This window comes from Botryllus schlosseri, chromosome 5 (assembly GCF_051294905.1).
Source record: "Botryllus schlosseri isolate E-star chromosome 5, Bs_hap1, whole genome shotgun sequence".
Classification (NCBI taxonomy): Eukaryota; Metazoa; Chordata; class Ascidiacea; order Stolidobranchia; family Styelidae; genus Botryllus; species Botryllus schlosseri.
In genome coordinates, this window is record NC_137240.1 from 14,467,995 (window position 1) to 14,488,211 (window position 20,217).

The following is a 20,217-nucleotide window of genomic DNA, read 5'->3' on the forward strand; positions in this document are numbered from 1 at the left end:
TACCAGGAAAGAATGAAATGTTTTATCGGGCCGGATTTGAGATTGCTAGACGGTGTAAAATGCCATAGTATGTAAAATGCGATGTCACTGTCTGTTCGATGTTATTCTTCCTTCGTCGGTCCTTTGTTAGAACCTTTCCAGAACAACCTTCGACGGCGCGAATCGATCCCGCGTCGCCTGCTTGGTTGGCGCCATCGCTCACCACTGCGCTAAGGCGCTATCTCCCCCGCCATCCCCGTTGTGTTCTGTTTATTTAGGCCTACCATATTTTGGAATCGGGAAAGAAGGACACTTTTTCAAAATTTTCAAACTCAGAATACCGGAGGGAAATCCTGAAAAAATGGTTTGCCAAAAAGGAGGACGATGAAAAGGAGGACGCATGGTAACCCGATCTTTATTACACCGTACGATGTTCCTGTTCATTGTTTATGATGAGTGGACTAATATTATTTTTATTCTGTGACCTCATTTGGTTTCGGTTTATTAGCAATTTTTATCAGTTCCACAAATATTGCGATACACGTACAATGAAAGGATAGGAAGGTGAGTACTGAGTAGTCTTTGGAATCAGACACCCACCTTGGCCTGGGCGATGTGAATAGGAGCTGTCATGCACACTGAATGAAAAGTAAAATAATATAGTATAGAAAAGCAAGCGACAAAATGGGGTGGCATGTCACGGAAGGAGAGATCATAGCAATTTACAACGTTAGGTCCGCTAGTCGTGGTCCGGTAATCTCCAGGGCGGAATAGTATTCATTGGTGGTTGAGTCAAAACAACGACATGAAATTATATGCAAAAATTAAGATAGCTTTGATAATCTCAAAGTTGAATTTGCAAGTATACCCTTCCCCCAAGCGCTATACGCCTTTCCACAAGGTGCCGAGTTCACTGGCAACCGAATGAATACTGTTTTATACGTTGTTTAATTTTTGTTACTATATTGCTTTTAGACCAAGTTTGGCCGATTGATTGTAGCAGGTCTTTGCGACTGCTTCTTTTCACCATATTACAATTCTTGTGGTATCTTGTATCGATAAATAAAGATGATAATATGCTACGGAAACTGAAACATCTCATCGCAAATATCCATGGTGTGTTTTGGTTCGTGAGACCTGCCCAAGCAGAACGGTAAATACAAACCGAAATTCGTTAGCGACGAAGACGCTGCTTGAGGAATGAATGGGTTCGGCTTCGGACCAAAGCGATTGTCCGATCAGTTAACGCGGTATTTAACGCTTTTACCGGCAATACATGTCTAAATTGGCCTTAATCTCTGAGCAACGCATGCCATTAAATATATAGAAAGCATCTTGTCAGATTCAGGCAACTAATATCATCCGTCAATCGTGCCGTTTCCGTTGACCGTTATGCCAACGTCACAATTTTTATATATCGTATCGAACTAACACTAAGAGTACCCCGTTATCATTGATTGGGGCCAACCGCAGAGAAGTATGTTTATTAGGGCTGTTCAAAAATAACCTTTTTTCCTGAATCTTGCTGGTTACTTGATTAAATCATTAGGTTGCCTTAAAAAACGACGCACACCAAATTTGAATTCATTCCAACCAATATTCGCGGATTTCGTAGAGTTTGAAAATTTAGAATTTGCCTAAAAATGCAAAAATAAATTTTTTTCAAATTTTTCTGCCAACCCCATGAAATTGTTGCGCTGTTTCCAAAAACGATGCAAACCAAATTTGACTCAATTCGAAGCCGTAGAAGTGGAGTTATTTCAGTCTTTCTTTGGTAATTCTGGGATTATCCTTGATTGGTGGATCATCCCAGAATTATCATCAAAAAACTTGAATAACTCCGTTTCTGCAGCTTGGAATTGAGTCAAATTTGTTTTCCATCGTTTTTGAAGACAGCGCAACAATTTCATAAGGTTGTAAGGAAAATTTGAAAAAAAATTTTTTTTTGCATTTTTAGGCAAATTCTAAATTTTCAAACTCTACGAAATCCGCGAATATTGGTTGGAATGAATTCAAATTTGGTGTGCGTCGTTTTTTAAGGCAACATAACGATTTAATCAAGTAACCAGCAAGATTCAGGAAAAAAGTTTATTTTTGAACAGCCCTAATGTTTATTATATTATGCATCTCAATTTAATTTCAGTCACACTTGGAGTGGCGGTGCATCCCTCGCACACTGAGTCTGACACTGTTAATTTTAATTGTAATTGATTGGCGACAAACAAACGAGATTCAATTCCCAACATCCTTGCCTTGGAAGGTGTTATCTTACATGCAATAATTTTCAACTTGAGAACTTTGGTAACCACTTGAACCCCTGTGTTGATATCATTTCTAATGTGTGACATATATGACCACTATCACTCAATAATTTTACAACAAACTCCACTTTTAATGACATCCATATCAGTGATGAAGTACCGGTACTTCGTTTCTAGAGTAATGAAGGATGTTTTGACTACTTGTGCTAGTTATCATATATGACTTATTGAAGTTATTGTGTTTTTCCTCTATTTAACAGTTTTTGAAGCTATTTGCTTTATACTTTTTTTACCAAGTCAATCACCACATCAGTGCATAGCTTATTATTCATCCGGAAGGTTGACACAAAGCGTAATTCTAGTACTGAATTTGTAATTGCTTTTCTATTACTGTAAATTACAGCCAACTTAACTTGAACCTTTATTGGCAGTTTCCTTGGTAACGTAAAATGGCGACAGCCTTAGGAGCTGGGGTTGGTGTATGGGTGCTTGCTTCATTGTGGATTCTTACTATACTGTGCTGCCTCATCTTCTCTCAAGCGAAAGGAGGAGCGAGATTTATCGGGGTTGCAGTATTTGTTATTGTGCTTGTAATCACGATAATCCTCATTCTCCTTCCGAAAGGAGAGTCCACGAGTCTCACTGACGTTATCTATGACGATCTAGTCATACTTCGATATGTCTTCATTGTGGTGGGTGGAATCACTGTCATCGCAGGACTGATCGCAATGGTTATTTCTGCGTCGGAGCCAATATATGCGAAGCCGCTGAAAAGTTCATGAAATACAAACGGCGAAGTTCCGGTGATCTCTAACCCAAACCGAGCAGGAAGATGGTGCTTCACATTCACAATCAGAAATAATAGGAAACTCGGGACACTACGAAGGAGTTTCTACTATTCAGCTTTTGTTGTTTTGCAAGTAGTAACTGAGATGGATATCCTTCTTTTGAATGATTTCATGTTGCATTTCCGACTCAACCGTAGTGAAATGTTGCATCAATTTTTCGGAATGTCCTTGAATTTGCTGCTGAGCCCACTCAGTATGAGATAATGACAACATAGTGCCAGTTTGTTACTTTTTCCGTATCGTGTGATGGGTTCTTATTTACATCCGTCTCAATACCAATATCATATTACTCTTACAGCCCGCACAGCTGTAAACAGCGTCTGGCTGGATAGTCTTCCATATCTCCACCCAAATTAGATGACAAGCAAAATGCTCTAGTTTGCGTTGAATATATACCGGAAATATGAGACGTATGTATTTTTTTACTATGCAAAGGCAATCTAGCTTACGACTTCTTTGGTGTGACAACTTGGAATCAGGGATATACCGTATGGCATGAGAACGAAACAAAAACAAATTCTACTAATTACTGTTATACTCTTTAGTTAGAGGCCAAAAGAATGAAGTTGAACTGAATCGGATACTAGATCTACATTGAACTTGTTATTTGTTGCACCCTTAGTTACTCACCGCTTTATTCAACGCTGTTATGTGGAAGAACCAGGGTAGTGACTAAGTGCATCAAGAGATGATCCGACTCAATTTGTACTCGAGTCATTGCGAATGACTCGTGGCATTTCAACTTGATTCCAGGGTTGTAACCGAGTCGCAAGACTCCGAGTTACAAGTCACTCTCAGTTTTATAGTTTTGACTCGAGTCAGGTCGAGTCATTTTCAATTCACCACCGAGTCCAAGTCATGACATTATGGTATTATGATTCGAGTCAGAGTCCAAGTCATTGTGTTGACTGCTCAGTTTCCAGTTAAAGTCTTGTTGAACCCACTTTTTATAACTTTGTTTGGTGATATCGAATGGTTCGCATTTATAATATACTATAATTTTCCTCACTTTCCAGTTTCTGGTCGCATCTTCAAGTACCAGTACCAATAGACGGAATCCCGATTGGGTGGTTACTTCACTATAATTCGAAATTACAACATAATGTCGGTCTTGTCAGTCTAAGTTTCGAGCCGTATGACTTGGCTCGAGTCATGCACAATGAGTCGAGTCAATACCAGGGCTGTGGAGTCGGTAAATTTTACCACCGACTCCAAGTCCGACTCCACACATTTTCAATGGACCGACTCCAACGGTATTACCTATTTACTTCGAAAATAATATGCCACAGTGACGGTTTAATTACTATCATATAACTAATAAACATATGCAAACATGACTAACGAGGGCATGCAAAATTGTTTCATTGTGGCACAGCTCGAATTATTCACTATGCAATTAACATGACATATGGACTTTCTAAATATCCTTCATTTTTTTCATATTTCATCAGTTGTTATAACATGGACTCTCTAATAACCTAATATGTATAAATCATTCAAACACGACATATATCCAATCCTGTATAATTAAAATGTAGATAAAACAATCGAAGTGTTGCTCTTGTGTATGAGTCAGCAACTAATACAGAGATGCATCTTACTAATTTTCTCATTACACACTGTACTGATTAAAAGCACACATGCATGTGGCCAGATAAGCGCAGTGGTATAATCCGCGGCTGCAACGCCAACAGGTGCTGGTTCGAGTACGACCAAGGTCGACTTCAGAATGACTATACCTAACTGTTGGGGGTTTATCTAGGCTCCTCCTCGCCACCTCATCCGCGTAAGCGATGTCTTACACAATCCCTAGAGGTGGGCCGTGCTATCACTAGGCAGTTACGGAAAAACAAAATGAAGAATATCGGCCTGATGTAAATGACCATAGTGGTCGACACACACCACGTATACCAAAAAGCACACACACTCTCACTTCTAGTAGACATAGGTCATAAACGAAATTTGGAAGTAGTCAAATAGCATATGTCTACTGTCTAGTCTACATGCACTTAGTCAAGTATTCAAGGACTAGGACTTGCAGTCTTTCTTAATCATTTGTTCGACCCGAGCAGCTAAGCTACACTACAAATATTTCTAATTTTGTTAAGTGGGAAGGAGCATTTGGTTATATTTACATCAGTTTTACAACCAGATGATATATTTACTCACTCACGATATCATGGATTACTTCCAAAAATTACATCAATCTGTGACTGCATCGCGAAGATGTATATTGCTTCTTTCTTCCTCTATGCAACTGAATTTCAAGTTTTTCCAAGGATAATGAATGAATTCGATTGATAAATATATTACTTGCATTAAAGTGCGGCCTGTTCTACAGCCTTGGGCGCTTCATGCCAGCATGGGTTCTTCTGTTACTCTTTAAATCCTTAATCCAATCGAAGTTACATTATGGCATCCTCTGTTGGGGGGGCTGCCAGTAAAACTGCACTCAAGCCACTGCAGAAACTACAGCATAAAGTACTCCGAATCATAGCTAGGGCCCCAAAGGGGCCTGGCTGCCCATCCAATAAGTCGCTGCTGAAGAGATTCGGCGTCCTAAACATAGAAGATATGCGGAAACTAGAAATCGCCAAGTTTATGTATCAGTTTCACTGCGGTCGTTGCCCCGAATATTTCAATGACTTCTTTACCTCTGAATCAAAAGCGCACAAGTACAACACACGCGGGTCCACGTCGTCCAACTATCATATGATCGACCGAAAAGATCATCGCTCTATCAAATATGCCGGACCTGATGTGTGGAACAGTATCCCGCCGGCCATCCGACAGTCGACGAGCATGTCCACATTCAAGTCGAAATACAAGCAATTACTACTAAATAAATACAGTCCATCCTCAAGATTAACCGGACCACGACTGACCTATCGATCTCGCTTCCCATGACATGCCGCCCTATTTCTTGTCGCTTTCTTTCTCTATACTATCTTCTTTACTTTCATTCAGTGTGCATGCCTCCTCTTTACATCGCCTAGGCCAGAGGTCTCAAACTCAAATGTGCTCGCGGGCCAATTTCCTATTTTTCATGGTGCCGCGGGCCGCACCACCAATAATAGGAGAATTCAATGTATTTCAAAGTAGGCGTTATTTCCGGGTTTCGAGCATAGGTCTACTCCTGATAACTAGGCTATATTGACATGTCATTACGGAAGTCAAATAGAATCAGCGTTTCATTTGACCTTCGAATGTTGGAACAGATCAATAACAACTTGAACATAATGGATCTGTGCAATATAACAATAGAAATGTGCAATCGCCGAACAATCCGTTCGTTACAGCTGTGAAGCGTAGGCTACGACTAGTTAACACTCGCCACATTAAATTGGCGACAATAACATATATAAAGATACCCAAGATGACACGGGATGTAACCAACTATATCAAAGGGGCAACATAATGCCAATGTCGGTTGCCATACCTATATGCTTAGATATCTAAATATGCTACGCAACGCAAGCTACGGCCTTGTGATATTTTACTATTTCTCCTAACAGTTTGATAGTTTTGTGCAAGAATATGATTCCGTACAGACGTGTCAATCATCATCAAATCTCTGCATTTGTTCGAAAAGTCCCGTATCCCGATAATCATCACGTCTCTGCATGCGGTAGAATTACTTAGTTTTGATGTCGTCTATCCTTGCGCACATACAATAATAGACGTGGGCCGAATCCAGCACCTGACCGAACCTTACCGTGGTGAAAGATAGCTAAGAATAGAGATGCGAAAGGGGGGTCTGGAGGGCGGAGACCCCCATAAGTTACGGTTAGATGCTTATAGGGGGCCCTCGGTAAGTCTCGCCCAGCCCCCCCCCCCCCCCCCCGTTCGTAGGGCTACCACGCTCTGTGAAATTGGTCTTTATTGTCACACTTTCCATTTGGTCAAAGGCAATATGACGGTCATTTTTGACCGGCTTGTCCTGCATTAGCCTAAATTTGATAAACCGGGTATCAATGGAATGCTACCACGGTACTGATTGCGAAAATATCAATAATTCTGTTCGTGGCCCTGGAACTTGCCAAAATAAGCCTCAAATGTTGTATTATAAGTGAGTTTGGTATTGTGACGCAACCATGCCGTCTGAGCAGCTCAGGGACAAATGCGCACGAGAGTGAGAGTGCTGAATCGCCTGCGTAACAATGGCCAATACGCTTGCATCTTGCAGTGCTCCTCGCCTGCTCCCAGACGTCATTGCAGCATCACAATACCAAACTCACATACAATGCAACATTCGAGTCTTATTTTGGGGAGTTCCAGGCTAAATTTATATTTTCGCAATCAGTACCGCGGTAGCTTTCGATTGATACCCGTTTTATAAAATTTAGGCTAATGCAGGACAAGCCGGACAGAAATTACCGTCAAATTGCCTTCGACCAAATGGAAAGTGTGACGTACACCAATTTCACTAAGCCGTGAGATTTGCTTGTGTCTACACCATGGTTTGTTGCGTCCGTGGTTGTACCATGTCACGGCATTCCGAGTCACAAAAGTACTTCTCTGATTGTAACGGTTGACGTGACGGGTACGAGTACAAGTAATTCTACAGAGGGTCGCGCTCAAGTCCAAATCATAATTTTCAGTCACGAATCATCAATGGGTCATGTTTTACCATATTAAACAAGTAATGTCACGTAATAGTTGATCTTCCACTGCGTGCAAAGTGATGTATTAGTGAAGTTTGATGAGTAGTATCAGGCTTCTGGAGTAGTTTTAGAGCGAATTTTAAGTTCTCAAAAATTGGTAGTAAAATATTGTCGCATACTTCGAAATCCCAAATGCCGTCGCGGGCCGCACAAAATGGTCTCGCGGGCCGCATGCGGCCCGCGGGCCGCGTGTTTGAGACCTCTGGCCTAGGCCAAGGTGGGTGTCAGATTCCATAGACTACTCCTTGTCGCTTCGACATCTTCCTGTCTTTTCATTGTATCGCATTTTTTGTGGTGTATTGAACTGATAAAATTGCTAATAAACCAATGATGATGATGATGATGATGCATATATTGGGGGCCGCCTCTGAATAGCAATGGGTTTATTTGGCGTTTAGATATAGCAATATCTACGATTTCGGTCAACATGACTCTGTCATTTTGTGCAAATCTTTCATCGCCGACGATCTCGCTTCGAACGCACGAGCGCAGTCGCATGTTGGACGACACGTTATCTCCTAATTGCCAGTATAGCTGGACTCAATTCTGTAAACTACGCCTACGCGTATTTATAATTCACAGGAAGGGTGCCAATACTAAATGCAAGAAATATGACAATAAATCATGCTAAGTGCTAAGAAAAAATTCAAGTCAAATCAATCTGCTGCGGAATATTCTACTTTATGTTCATATACGAAGATCTGCGATGAATGTGGCTGGCCCCTGGTTACGCCAATGTGTCGAAACTGAGGCCACACGCAGGCCACACAAAACATTCTCGCGGGGCACGGTTTGGCCGCCTATCATGATATGTATCGTTACTATAATAACAGTGATTGATTGTACATAAAAATCCTACCATAGTTATCATTGGTAATTTAAAGATACCATTGAAAGCAACAATTTTTTTCGTGATAAAGAAGTTGGAGTCGGAGTCGAAGTCAGGGTCATTTTCAAAAACTCCGACTCCGACTCCAGTCAGTATTTTTTCCATGACTCCGCTCCAGCCACTATAGTTTTCACGACTCCGACTCCTCCCACTCCACAGCCCTTCACAGATTGACTCGAGTTTGGTCATTTCCCGCATTTTAAGAAAATGACTCATGTCGAGTCATCAGAAAATCGTGACTCGAGTCATTACAACCCTGCTTGATTCAAGTTATATACTTGCGTCATCATCAGTTTACTAAAAAATTCATCAATTCAAAACACCACAAGATTGCGATACAATGAAAGATAGGAAGGAGTGGAATGGCAGCTTCAATAAGCCACTTGGGCCTAGAACAGTAATTTTCAACCTGGCAGTTGCGACTCCCCGCGGAGTCGTTTGGCTTTATCTGCGCGTGGCGAAGCTGCTGAAATGCTGATCTTTTACTATAGTCATCAGTATTAGTGCGATTCGATTTTGACGTAAACAATGGACGATTTTGCACTAAAGCAACGGAATCTAATACAAAAAGGCAAGTAGTGAAAATGAAGTGTCGTGTGAAGTAGAACTATCAGATTGGATCCGGTAATCTCGAACACTGACTTGTATTTGCAGAAAATACAGAAAATAGGTAGGCCTAAGCTTTACCGGGTGTCTCGTACATTTTCTCAGATCAGTTGATTAAATGTATAAGTTTAAGGTTGCTTTTTATCTGTATCATCTTTCGCACACTGATTAGGCTATGCGATCCCACCAATTATGAAGTCAAGTTTCCTGGATTTGTAAATTCAAATCGACGTCGCCAGAGTAGGCGGAATGAGGTTTGAATTCACTTTCAAATTTGTACTAAATGATCATCACGTTCTCGAAGAACGCTGAAATAATGAAAAAATTGGCCTCCAAATTATAATCTGTAGTGGCAGTATGATTTTCATACCCCCGTGCTCAAATGGTAATTAGACAAGTCCTGGATGTTCCAGCGCTTCCCGCCGCCTGCTCACATGGTCATGTTTCGATGTTGGTCGATGTTCAACTGATCACGATCATCCGTAAATGTCAATTGTCACGTCCCTCCCCCATATTATAAGGCCCGTAGTTTAGTCGAAGAGCAATACGGAGAAGTTTTATCGGATACGCTGTAAACACTTTGCGCAATTACGTTAATAAAAATATGGTGGATCGTAAAAATGCCATGTTGTGTAGCTTCATTTTTGGAAATTAAAGGTTTTTATACTTCAACATGTATGTTCTCCAGAAAAAAGAACTGATACTAATTAGAACTCAAACTATGATACTGGGAATTGAAAGTGAAATATAAATAGGCCTACTACTTCTAAAAGCGGAAAATCTATTTCATTGTCATAATTCCAGTAAATTTTTCAGGTGGTATGCTAAAACAGGTCTGAAGCTAAAAAAAAAATATGAGTCCAGAGTCCAGAGTCCACTTTTCCAGATTAGGACACGCCATGGACTTTTAGATTACGATATGATAAGTAAATGCTAGATTGCGAAATATATCAGTGATGAAATATTTCATATGGGCGATAATGCGGTGTGAACGGAGCCACGCAACCCGCTACCTAAATTATATTCACCGATACTTTCGTGAAACCATACTGGCCACTCCATATCCCCTGTGCGCGAAAGCGCGACGAAAATTTTGGGCTTTACTCAACTTTTATGAACATTAGATGCTGATATTCCGTGAAAACATCCCCGACATTTCTCATGCTATCTTCCTGCTTGGAGAATAAAACTACTTTTACTTGAAAAACTGAAAATAACGAAAATTAAGTAAGTATCACAAAATATTACAAAGTAGAAGTAGTAGCGGGAAATTAGATATACTTGAGTAGTACCCAAGTAGCAGAAAACTACTTGAGTACTTCAAAAAGTATAGGTACTTCGTTTCTGATCATCTCTAGGTTTAGATAACGCAATTGCGTTGTGTCGATCTGAATCTATAAACTAATTCTGCTTATCCATCGAAACAGAAGTCGATGGCTTCATGACGAAACAGTCTAGAAAACTTATTATTCCGACATTGGTGATTTTTCCGCCTCGGAGAAAAAGAGCATATTTCTCCCACTATTTGTTGTAAGTAGGGAAGTACAGGCCTATAAGCTACTTGAGAAATGTATGTATCATGTGTCACGCCGTTCGGTTAGTTATGATACTACAGGCAAGTATCGCATATAAACCACATGCTACTATTTTGTCGAATGCTTTTAATTCAAAGTCATTGTACACCAACAGTGTATCAGCAGTTTGCCTCGTCACATCTATTACAAACTTTTATATTTACACTACTGTACCATGTACGGTACATATTTAAAAAAATTGCAACGGGTAAAATATTTATAATTTATGAAATGGCGCTTCGGTTCATCGTTCATTCTCAGAGATGGACAGCGCAGCCGCTCAGCCTGGCACACATTATCGCTTTTACCATCAATGGATTGTCGCTTCGCTGCCGGTAGATAGCTACCGGTACGCGTCTTGTACAAATCACCAATATCTAAAATCTCCACAGTCCATATCTTCGCTGGCTTTCCTTACTACTCGCGCTGAACATAGTTCGTCGAATTCGATTTTGCAGTTCTTTCCGACATACTTGTACACCGGGGGCCTGAAAAACGCATAATTCGCTAGAATTTAACGGAAATTCCTATTTCACAATGATCGCTTACTCTTTGCAGCAGTACATAATGCGAGTTGTGTAGTAATAATGAGAATGCCGAATAACGATGGCTTCCGTGGTAGGATTGTAGTTGGGTATGACGCCTTTTCCACATCGCACTTTGAAAGCCAACTCTTCCGATTTCTCTATCTCTTCGTGAACGGCGTTGTTGTCGTCTTTCGGAAATCCTTTCGCTTTATCTTGTATCAACATCTTTTTTCTCGTGAGTTCCAGCAAGGATTTATTAGCGACTTCTAGGTCGACGCAAGATACCTGGAAAGTATACGCTTTATTTTTGTAAGATAGTTACAGATAAATCGACGAAATTACGGTCTGTCGGCTGACGCGCAAAGTCCCTCGGGCATAAGTAATTTTTACTTAAGTTAGCGTGACACGTATAAGTGTGTTGGTAAATTAGAACCGAACAATGCTTTTCGTTTGCCAAAACAGAAGAAGAAGAAAATGATTCACTACGCAAAGTTCTATCATTACTGCATTACTTGTCTCATTAACTGCCTTGTTTCGACTTGGACCGGATCATACAGAGACCTCAGTTAGTGATTTATTGGAATTTTTATTGATTCAAACACCACAAGATTGCAATATACTGGAAAAGCAGGATGGCGAAATGACTTGAAGTAGTTTTTAATCAGTTGTCCTAAACCTTTTCAGATCGCGGCCCAATTTCCAATTTGAAAAAAAAAGGTCACCTAGAAGGTAAGGACATGCGAGCCCAAGAAAAAAAGCCAAACGACCATGTTAAAAACTGCTGCCCTGTCCGATTTGCCCTATATGATAGCCACAAAGGCACAATACGCTGTCCATTGCATGCATTGGTTAAGATCTTGTGAGTGACATTATGAGGCCAAATTTTCCGTAAAATGAAACTTGATTACTTATCCCTATTCAACAATGACTTGGACTATGGACTCGAAGTGACTTGCAACTTGAAGGTGGTGACTTGATCCCAACACTGGTGCCTGTAACGCTCGGCTCATTGTATAGCCTATATATTATAATTTTTGTACATGCCCTGTTTTTATGCGGGGCTCGTGCTCTATCATAGTCTTTGAGCGAAATATCGAGAAGAAACGGCTTGACCACCATATCTGCCTTGGATGCATGGATGCTTTTAGGTCAGGGGAGTCAAACTCAAATTGCGTCGCAGGCCGGATTCAAGCCTTCAAATCGCTCGCGAGCCGGACCAGTCAACTGATTCCAAAATGCTCTTGCTTTTCACTTATATAGACAATGCACGGATCATATAGGATTTTACAAGTAGCAGGATGCAATGCCTTTATTCGCGAACAATAGAATTGGCAAAAATACGATGATTGTAAGTTGGCATATTCTATGCTGCCTTTGATTTAGTCGTAATCTGGCGCTATAGCCCTGCATATTCGTTGTGAGCAATACCAGATTTTGATTGGAAATGCGGACATTGGAAATTGGTCCGGTTTCTCTCATGTCTGGGGATCTATTGGGTCGAAATATGGGACACCGCAGTTCGACAATAGATATATTTCAATGATATATTTGTGGCACTAATATTTTTTACATTTTAACTGCATATGACGGTTTCGCATTGGCGTTTTCGCTTCTGTGAATAACTACTTTCTGGTTCATATTTGTATAAAACTCTGAACTTGGTGTGCAATTTTTTCTTTCTTGAAAATGAAGTCGATTTCACCAACTTGTTATTAGTGGTAAAACTGGTAACTATAGTTATATGCATCTGTATACAGTGAAGCCAAAGCGACGTATGGGGCTTATGAACAGAAGAATTGCCTGCAAAATATCTCAACATTTGTTAGAAATGTGCTGGAAAATGTAAGAAACTTTTAACCTACTCAGAATTGCTTCGCGGGTTGGATGAAATCGTCTGGCGGGCCGTATGTTTGACACCCCTGCTTTAGGTGTTTTGCAATGATGAGAATGGTAATAAATGCTGATGATGAGATTACGTTATCGCATCACCGAACAGTTATTTACTCTTGCACAATTCGAAACCAGATTGTAATATATAGGCCGATGTCGATAATTTGAAATACGATTACGGTAACGCAAGCAACGAAACTTCAAACTTACGGTGTATTCTTTTGATTCCATGCAGATACACTCGGCACAAGTTGTCTGACTAGAATCCGTTCTATTCACCGATGTCCAGGCATCCCCATTTTTGTGAACCTGGTGGTCATTGACATCTTGACAATGTCTGTATGCGGTGCATTTCCTGTCTGCGCAGTGTGATATAGCAATACAAGTCGCTAATATAATCAATGTTCTCATGGCAATGCAAGAATTATGCGCTGTGGGTATGCTATACGCTTATATACCTGCAACTGAAAATCCATGTTCACTTTAGAAGCATACTACATATATCTTTTAGAATTAATACATACAGATGTCAAAATTTGTTATTACCCATGTGCTGAAACTTTGATTTGTGTAAGTGCGCACAGAAATTATAAGAGCCTATAAATACATCGGAAACCAGATTAACGGCATTACGGCCGCGCTATTTGCCTCTGGAATAATGCGGATTTCTCGGATAATCCTAGGATTAAATCGACCGTTCCACTTTGAGTTGCCATTGAACATAGATTATGAGAAATATACAATGGTAAATGCCTACACCTCTTAGCAGCAGCGACATGCAGAAGCAGCAATAAAATACTATTCAAACCAATATAATCAATGTGAAAATGTTTGCAGGCGATACATAACATATGCCTGCTGGTTAATATTATTATTTATAAGCTTGTGATGCGGAGTATCCGCATGGCAAAATTTTGATATATGAATTTGATCAATGCTGATTGTTCACGAATTCTGTTGGTAGGTTAAAAGTTTATACACAATATATAAACACAGTCTCAAAAGCAAACGTTGCCTAGCCTTATACAAAATATCGATTAAGTTACATGCAAACCCAAATCCCATATCGTGCTCCGCCTTACACATCCGTCTGAACTGCCTAGCATCTGACATCAGCATGGATAGACCATCCAGGCTGCGATAGACCATCCATATGCGATAGACCGTATGTCACAGGCATTATGTTTTGGTGCACGCAATTTTATACCTGTGGTGGAGGTGAATATTCATTTACGAAATAAAAGATCTGAACTTGAATTGTCTAGTTATATTCCTGTACAAGACTATATAGATTTATGAAATTGGCATTTATTGGAATTTAGCTCTACTCCCGCACAAAAAGAAATGTTTTCAATAATTTTATGTACTACTATATTAACACGGTACCTATAGCTAGAACTACAGTTCAGTAATCGTATGAAGGAATATTAGATTGGTGTAAAAGGACCACTGATGTCGATAAAATGAATACAAAAACAAAAACAAATCCGTCGCCGAATTTCACGAATGGCGCGCCAGGAATTCAACTGTCTTATGGACTATCTCAGAAGTCCAATGACTGGGTCCTCGAATCCAACTCTTTCTGAGACATTGATTCGCTTTATAAAACCCGCCTCATTAAGCTGTTCGATCCGTATACTCAACTATGAATCCCTAAACGTCGTTGTTGTTGTTGTTCGCCTTCTCATACTCGCTATCCCGCCAGCCTGGATTTTGCGTATCGACAAAGAGTCTGAACAATAATGACATATTTCAGCGTAAGAACATATACCCCTGGGCTACAATAGAAACCTATCTATTTTGATCGTGATAAAATCGATACTCGATTTCAGCACGCGGTCTGTAATTTCAATTTCGACGCCTTTCTCCAGGCGATTCACGTCTGCTAATTATAACTGCATGGGTTTGGACACAATGATTCGAGTTCTCGAATCTGAATCGAGTATTAATTGCAATGATTCTTGTCGAGTATAAGAGCGAGGATTTTGTAGAGTACAAAAATTGCATATATCGAGAATGTAATAGTTTCGATCCTTTTCCCCACCGCGGGAGTCTTGAAACCTCGATTGGTCGCATCACAGCATCCACATATAAAGAAAACATATATAAATATGCCAATATTTACTCTGTTGGCGCAAATAGGTACTATATAGGGATGGTGTGAACGTGAGGTCCACGTTCGCGTTCTGTGTCACTGTGAACCTCAGAAATTTTGAGATTCACGTTCACCAACAAACCTTGGTACAGGTTGTGCACCGTGAACCTTTTTCATCTATTATACATGTTTCATGTCATTATAACCAGGGCTGTGGAGTCGGAGTCGGTGGAGTCGGAGTCGGTGGAGTCGGAGTCGGTGGAGTCGGAGTCGGAGCCGGGGTAATTTTCGCTTGATGGAGTCGGAGTCGTGAAAACTATAATAGCTGGAGTCGGAGTCGGAGTCGGAGTCGGTGAGAAAATACTGACTGGAGTCGGAGTCGGAGTTTGTGAGAATGACCCTGACTTTGACTCCGACTCCGACTCCGACTTCTCTATCATGAAAATAACATTTGCTTTCAAAGAATTTTCAATATAATTTTTATGTACCACCAATCACTGTTATTAATAACCATACAGATCAGTGGTGGCCAGCCCGTGACACGCAGGCCAAATTTGGCACAGGAGAAGGTTAGGTGTGGCCTGCGAGGTAATTCTCGAAATTATTTATGACATCAGGTACAATTGCAAGGCCAACCAAAATTTGATTAGCATGACCGCGAAATTTGATGATGACTAAAACAACAATTCTGACGCATTGACGAATCCAGGGGCCAGCAACATTTATCCCAGATCTTCGTATATGACCATAAAGTAAAATATTTCATAGCACATTTATTTGACTTGAAATTTTTCTCGGTACTTCGTATGATTCATTGTCACTAGATTTCTTGCATTCAGTATTTGACCCCCTTCTGAAAATTATGAATACATATTATTCACAGAATTGAGTCTAACCATTCGCAATTGGGAGATAACGTGTCGTCCAACATGCGGCTTCGCTTGTGCACTCGCAGCGAGATCGTCGACAAAACATTTGCAAAAAATGATAGAGGCATGTTCACTGATACCGTCGATTTTGCTATGTCTAAACTTCGAATAATCCTGTCCTTGCCAAATGAGCCCATAGTCGTATACAGATGCGACCCCCAATGTATGTTAGCGACATATTTATTGATATAGCCTAATTCAGTCGTTATCTTGCAAAAATTTCGCGCTTCGCGCGACCATGGCCTGATTGCGCACTGCACAGTTGCATGATATATTGTTATCAATTTAAAGCGTATTATTATAAGTCCTGTTTGCAATGTAACCTAATTCGGTTCGCTCCTATCGACGACAAAAAAAGGTTATCAACATTCCAGTTGCCCGCGCAATAATTCGTAAATCTCAGGTGTCCCTTTCGCCGAAAAAGTTGCCCACCCCTGATATAGATAAAATTAAACTTTACTTGCAAATTACAACTCAGTTGCAGAGGGGAAGAAAATCGCAAGATGAGTTTTCGCGATGCAGTAAATATTGATGCTATTTTTAGAATTATACCATGATACTGTGACGGAGCAAATGCATCGGCTGGTTTCGTAAAATTGTAAAAATGATGTAAATATGACCAAACGATGCTTCCCACTTGACAGAATTGAAAATATTTGTAGTGTAGCTTAGCTGTTTGGGTCGAACAAATGATTAAGAAAGACTGCAAGTCCCAATCCTTGAATACTTGATTAACTACATGTATAGACTATAGACATAGGCTATGTTATTTGACTACTTAACTAAATTCCATTTATGACCAATGTCTATTAGTAGTAAGAGTGTGTGTGCTTGTAATCAGGATAGTGTGCAATGACAAAATTAGTAAGCTCAATCTCTTTATTAGTTGCTGACTCATACACGAGAGCTACATTTGGATTTTTTATCTACATTTTTATTATGCGGGATTGGATATCTGCCATATTTGAATGATTCGTACATTTCAGGATATTAGAGAGTCCATGTTATCAAAACTTGAAAAAGGAAGGATATTTAGCAAATCTTTCTTTCATGTTAATTGCATAGTGAATAATTCGAGCTGTGCCACAATGAAACAATTTAGCATGCCACCGTTAATCATATGTTTGCATGTTTAATGGTTGTATGATAGTCATTCAACCGACAATGTGGCATATAATTTGTCGAAGTAAATTGGTAATAATGCTGGAGTCGGAGTCGGGAGTCGGAGTCGGTACGTTTAAAGACCCAGGAGTCGGAGTCGGTACGTTTAAAGACTCAGGAGTCGGAGTTGGAGTCGGTATATTGAAAATGTGTGGAGTCGGAGTCGGAGCCGGAGTCGGTGGTAAAATTTACCGACTCCACAGCCCTGATTATAACATCTTTGGTTAAAATTCTTTGCATTTCAATTTAGGGCCAGCACTCTATGCATGACGCAGGCAGCATTAAAAAAATCAACACTAACGAGCATGCATCTTGCCAAAGTCAAAAATTTTACTCGCTTTGTTACAAAAGTTTGCTCGAAATATCCAGCTTTCCGTTTGTGAATATTTAGTGACTCTCTGCTGTGAGCTCGACCCGCAATCACACAACATCAAGAGCGTAATACGCTACATGTAGTCATCGAATGTTGCTTATTCACTCAATCAATGAAGTTGACATAAAATACATCGTTGTCTAATGTAAAAAATCTAGCAGACGTACGGGATCCATCTTCATTTTATGCGTTGATTGTATCATAAAAACCAAATCCGTACGATTGTGGTGTTGGCTACTGTTGTATATATATCTTGTTAATGGGGTAAACCCCGTTTTACACTATATATGCTCAATATCAACGCAGCAACACTCAGACGCCGAATACATTGCCGGTTCTGGCCTAGACCGTTAAGGCATAAGCTTATATTCCCTTGTAAGTCCTCGCCGAAATTGTTGGCAAAGCGACGGAAAATATTGATTTTATGGGATTAATATATCATTTGATTGCTCCAGTTGATACATTTGGCGGCGTTAAAAAAGTCAGTAAGGCTACTTCCGCATTGTGGCATTTTGTGGCCCGAGTCGTTGCTAGGTATCGTGTGGTACAACTGCACAGAGTGCACATGCACATTAAAATGACACTTCACCAAAATGTAGGGTTGGAATTACCAATATGACGTCAAGTTACGTCATGAGGTTCCCGTTCGCCTTCACACGAACCTGAACCTTTCAGAGGTTCACACGATCCCTAGTTACCATACGTCCGCTTTTAAGAGGATTTGTTTTGATTTTTTTGACTTTTTTGAAAGCGTCCTCGGAGGGCGCCCAAATGACCTCTATTTTGAAAAATTTGTTTAAATATATGGGAAAATTCGAGTGAGATACAGTAAATGAGCAGCGAAGTAACCCTCCGATGACTATTTCGGGAGCTGGGCCAGAAAGTTGATCTTTTTTTTCTCATTTTTTTTTAGTCAACCAACGTAAAGTGTGACAGTAAATCTGTATTTCTGGAGTTGAGCCGGAGAGACGACCTTATTTTAGTCAACCACAAGGGGAATTTAAGATAAGTATCAATTTCCGGAGCCGAGTCGGAAACATGACTTTTTTAGTCAACCAATCACAAATTTGAGAAATATTTACCTTTTCTTTCGGATATTACTCCACAATTGTAAGTCGGAAAATTTTGTGTGATAGGTGTCCTCTTTTCACATTTCTAAAATATGGTAACCCTATACTGAGTTATGTTGGCCGATTGGATGGTACGGTGGGCGCGTTAAAACACTAATGCAGTGCTCTTCAACCTATTTCACCGTGGTACACCCTTTTACGTTTACTCAAAACTCGTACACCCCTGACCATATAATACACCGATTCCGTAGTAAGCGGGTCCGGGGTGTTCAATCTTTTTCCCATTCACGACCGCACTTCGATTACATATATAGCATAAGGCTGCTTTCCAGCGTAGAGTCGTCATGGCCATCTGGACGACAAATAGGCTACTCATGTTAAATTGGCTACCGGAAACTTCGCACTGCGAACAGACCTTGTGGTGCTATGTAGGGATGGTGGGAATGTGAGGTTCACGTTCGCGTTCTGTGAGTGAACCTCGTAAATTTGGAGGTTCACGTTCACAAACGAACCTTGGTAGGTTCTTTACTGTGAACCTTTTTCATATATTACAATTTTCGCTTCATTATAACATCTTTGGTTGAAATTTATTGCATTTCAACTGCAGGCCACTCCATGCATGGCGCTGGTGGCACAAAAAAATCAACACTAAACGAGCATACAACTAGACGATCTCGAAAATTTCTCTTGCTTCATTACAAAAGCTTGCTCGAAATATCCAGTTTTCAGTTTGTGAATATTTAGTTAACTCTCTGCTGTGAGCTTGACCCGCAATCACACAACATCAAGAGCAAAATACACTGCATATAGGTAGTCAGCGAATGAAGCTTATTCAACCAATCAATGAAATTGATATCGTAGTCTAATGTAAAAAATCTGGCATGCGTACGAGGTCAATCTTGATTTCATATGCTTATTGTATCATAAAAAACAAATCCGTGCGACTGGGGTGTTGGCTACTGCTGAATAACTTGTTAAAGGGGTAAAATCGGTAGCAAGTACAGAAACCCGTTTTACACTCTGCTCAATATCAACGTAGCAATACCCAGACGCCGAATACATTGTCCGGTCTGGCCTGGACCGTTAAGGCATAAGCTTATATTCCCTTGCAAGCCCTCGTCGAAATTGTTAGCAAAGCCACAGAAGATATTGATTTTATGGGATCATTTGATTTCCCCAGTTGAAACATTTGGCGACATTTAAAACGTCGATTTGTACTTCAAAATGTCTGACTTATATGGCCCGAGTCGTCTCTAGGTATCGTGTACAATGTATATTAATATAGGCTATCACTTCACTGAAATGTATGTTTGGAATTAGCAATATGACGTCACGTGACACGAGGTTCACG

The 20,217-nt window shown here is 40.3% G+C and overlaps 1 protein-coding gene across 1 annotated transcript in view; it reads right to left on the reverse strand.

The window, feature by feature from the left end:
* Positions 1-10,893: 10,893 nt before the first annotated feature.
* The window catches only part of LOC145439791 (uncharacterized), a 49,583-nt gene continuing 40,259 nt past the window's right edge, over positions 10,894-20,217 (reverse strand). The window contains exons 2-4 of the mRNA XM_080317419.1: positions 13,449-13,702; positions 11,371-11,633; positions 10,894-11,309 (exon numbers count right to left, since the gene is read on the reverse strand). Coding sequence (XP_080173545.1) covers positions 11,189-11,309; positions 11,371-11,633; positions 13,449-13,649 — 585 coding nt within the window. The 5' untranslated portion in view covers positions 13,650-13,702 and the 3' untranslated portion in view covers positions 10,894-11,188. The remainder of the gene's footprint in view (positions 11,310-11,370; positions 11,634-13,448; positions 13,703-20,217) is intronic.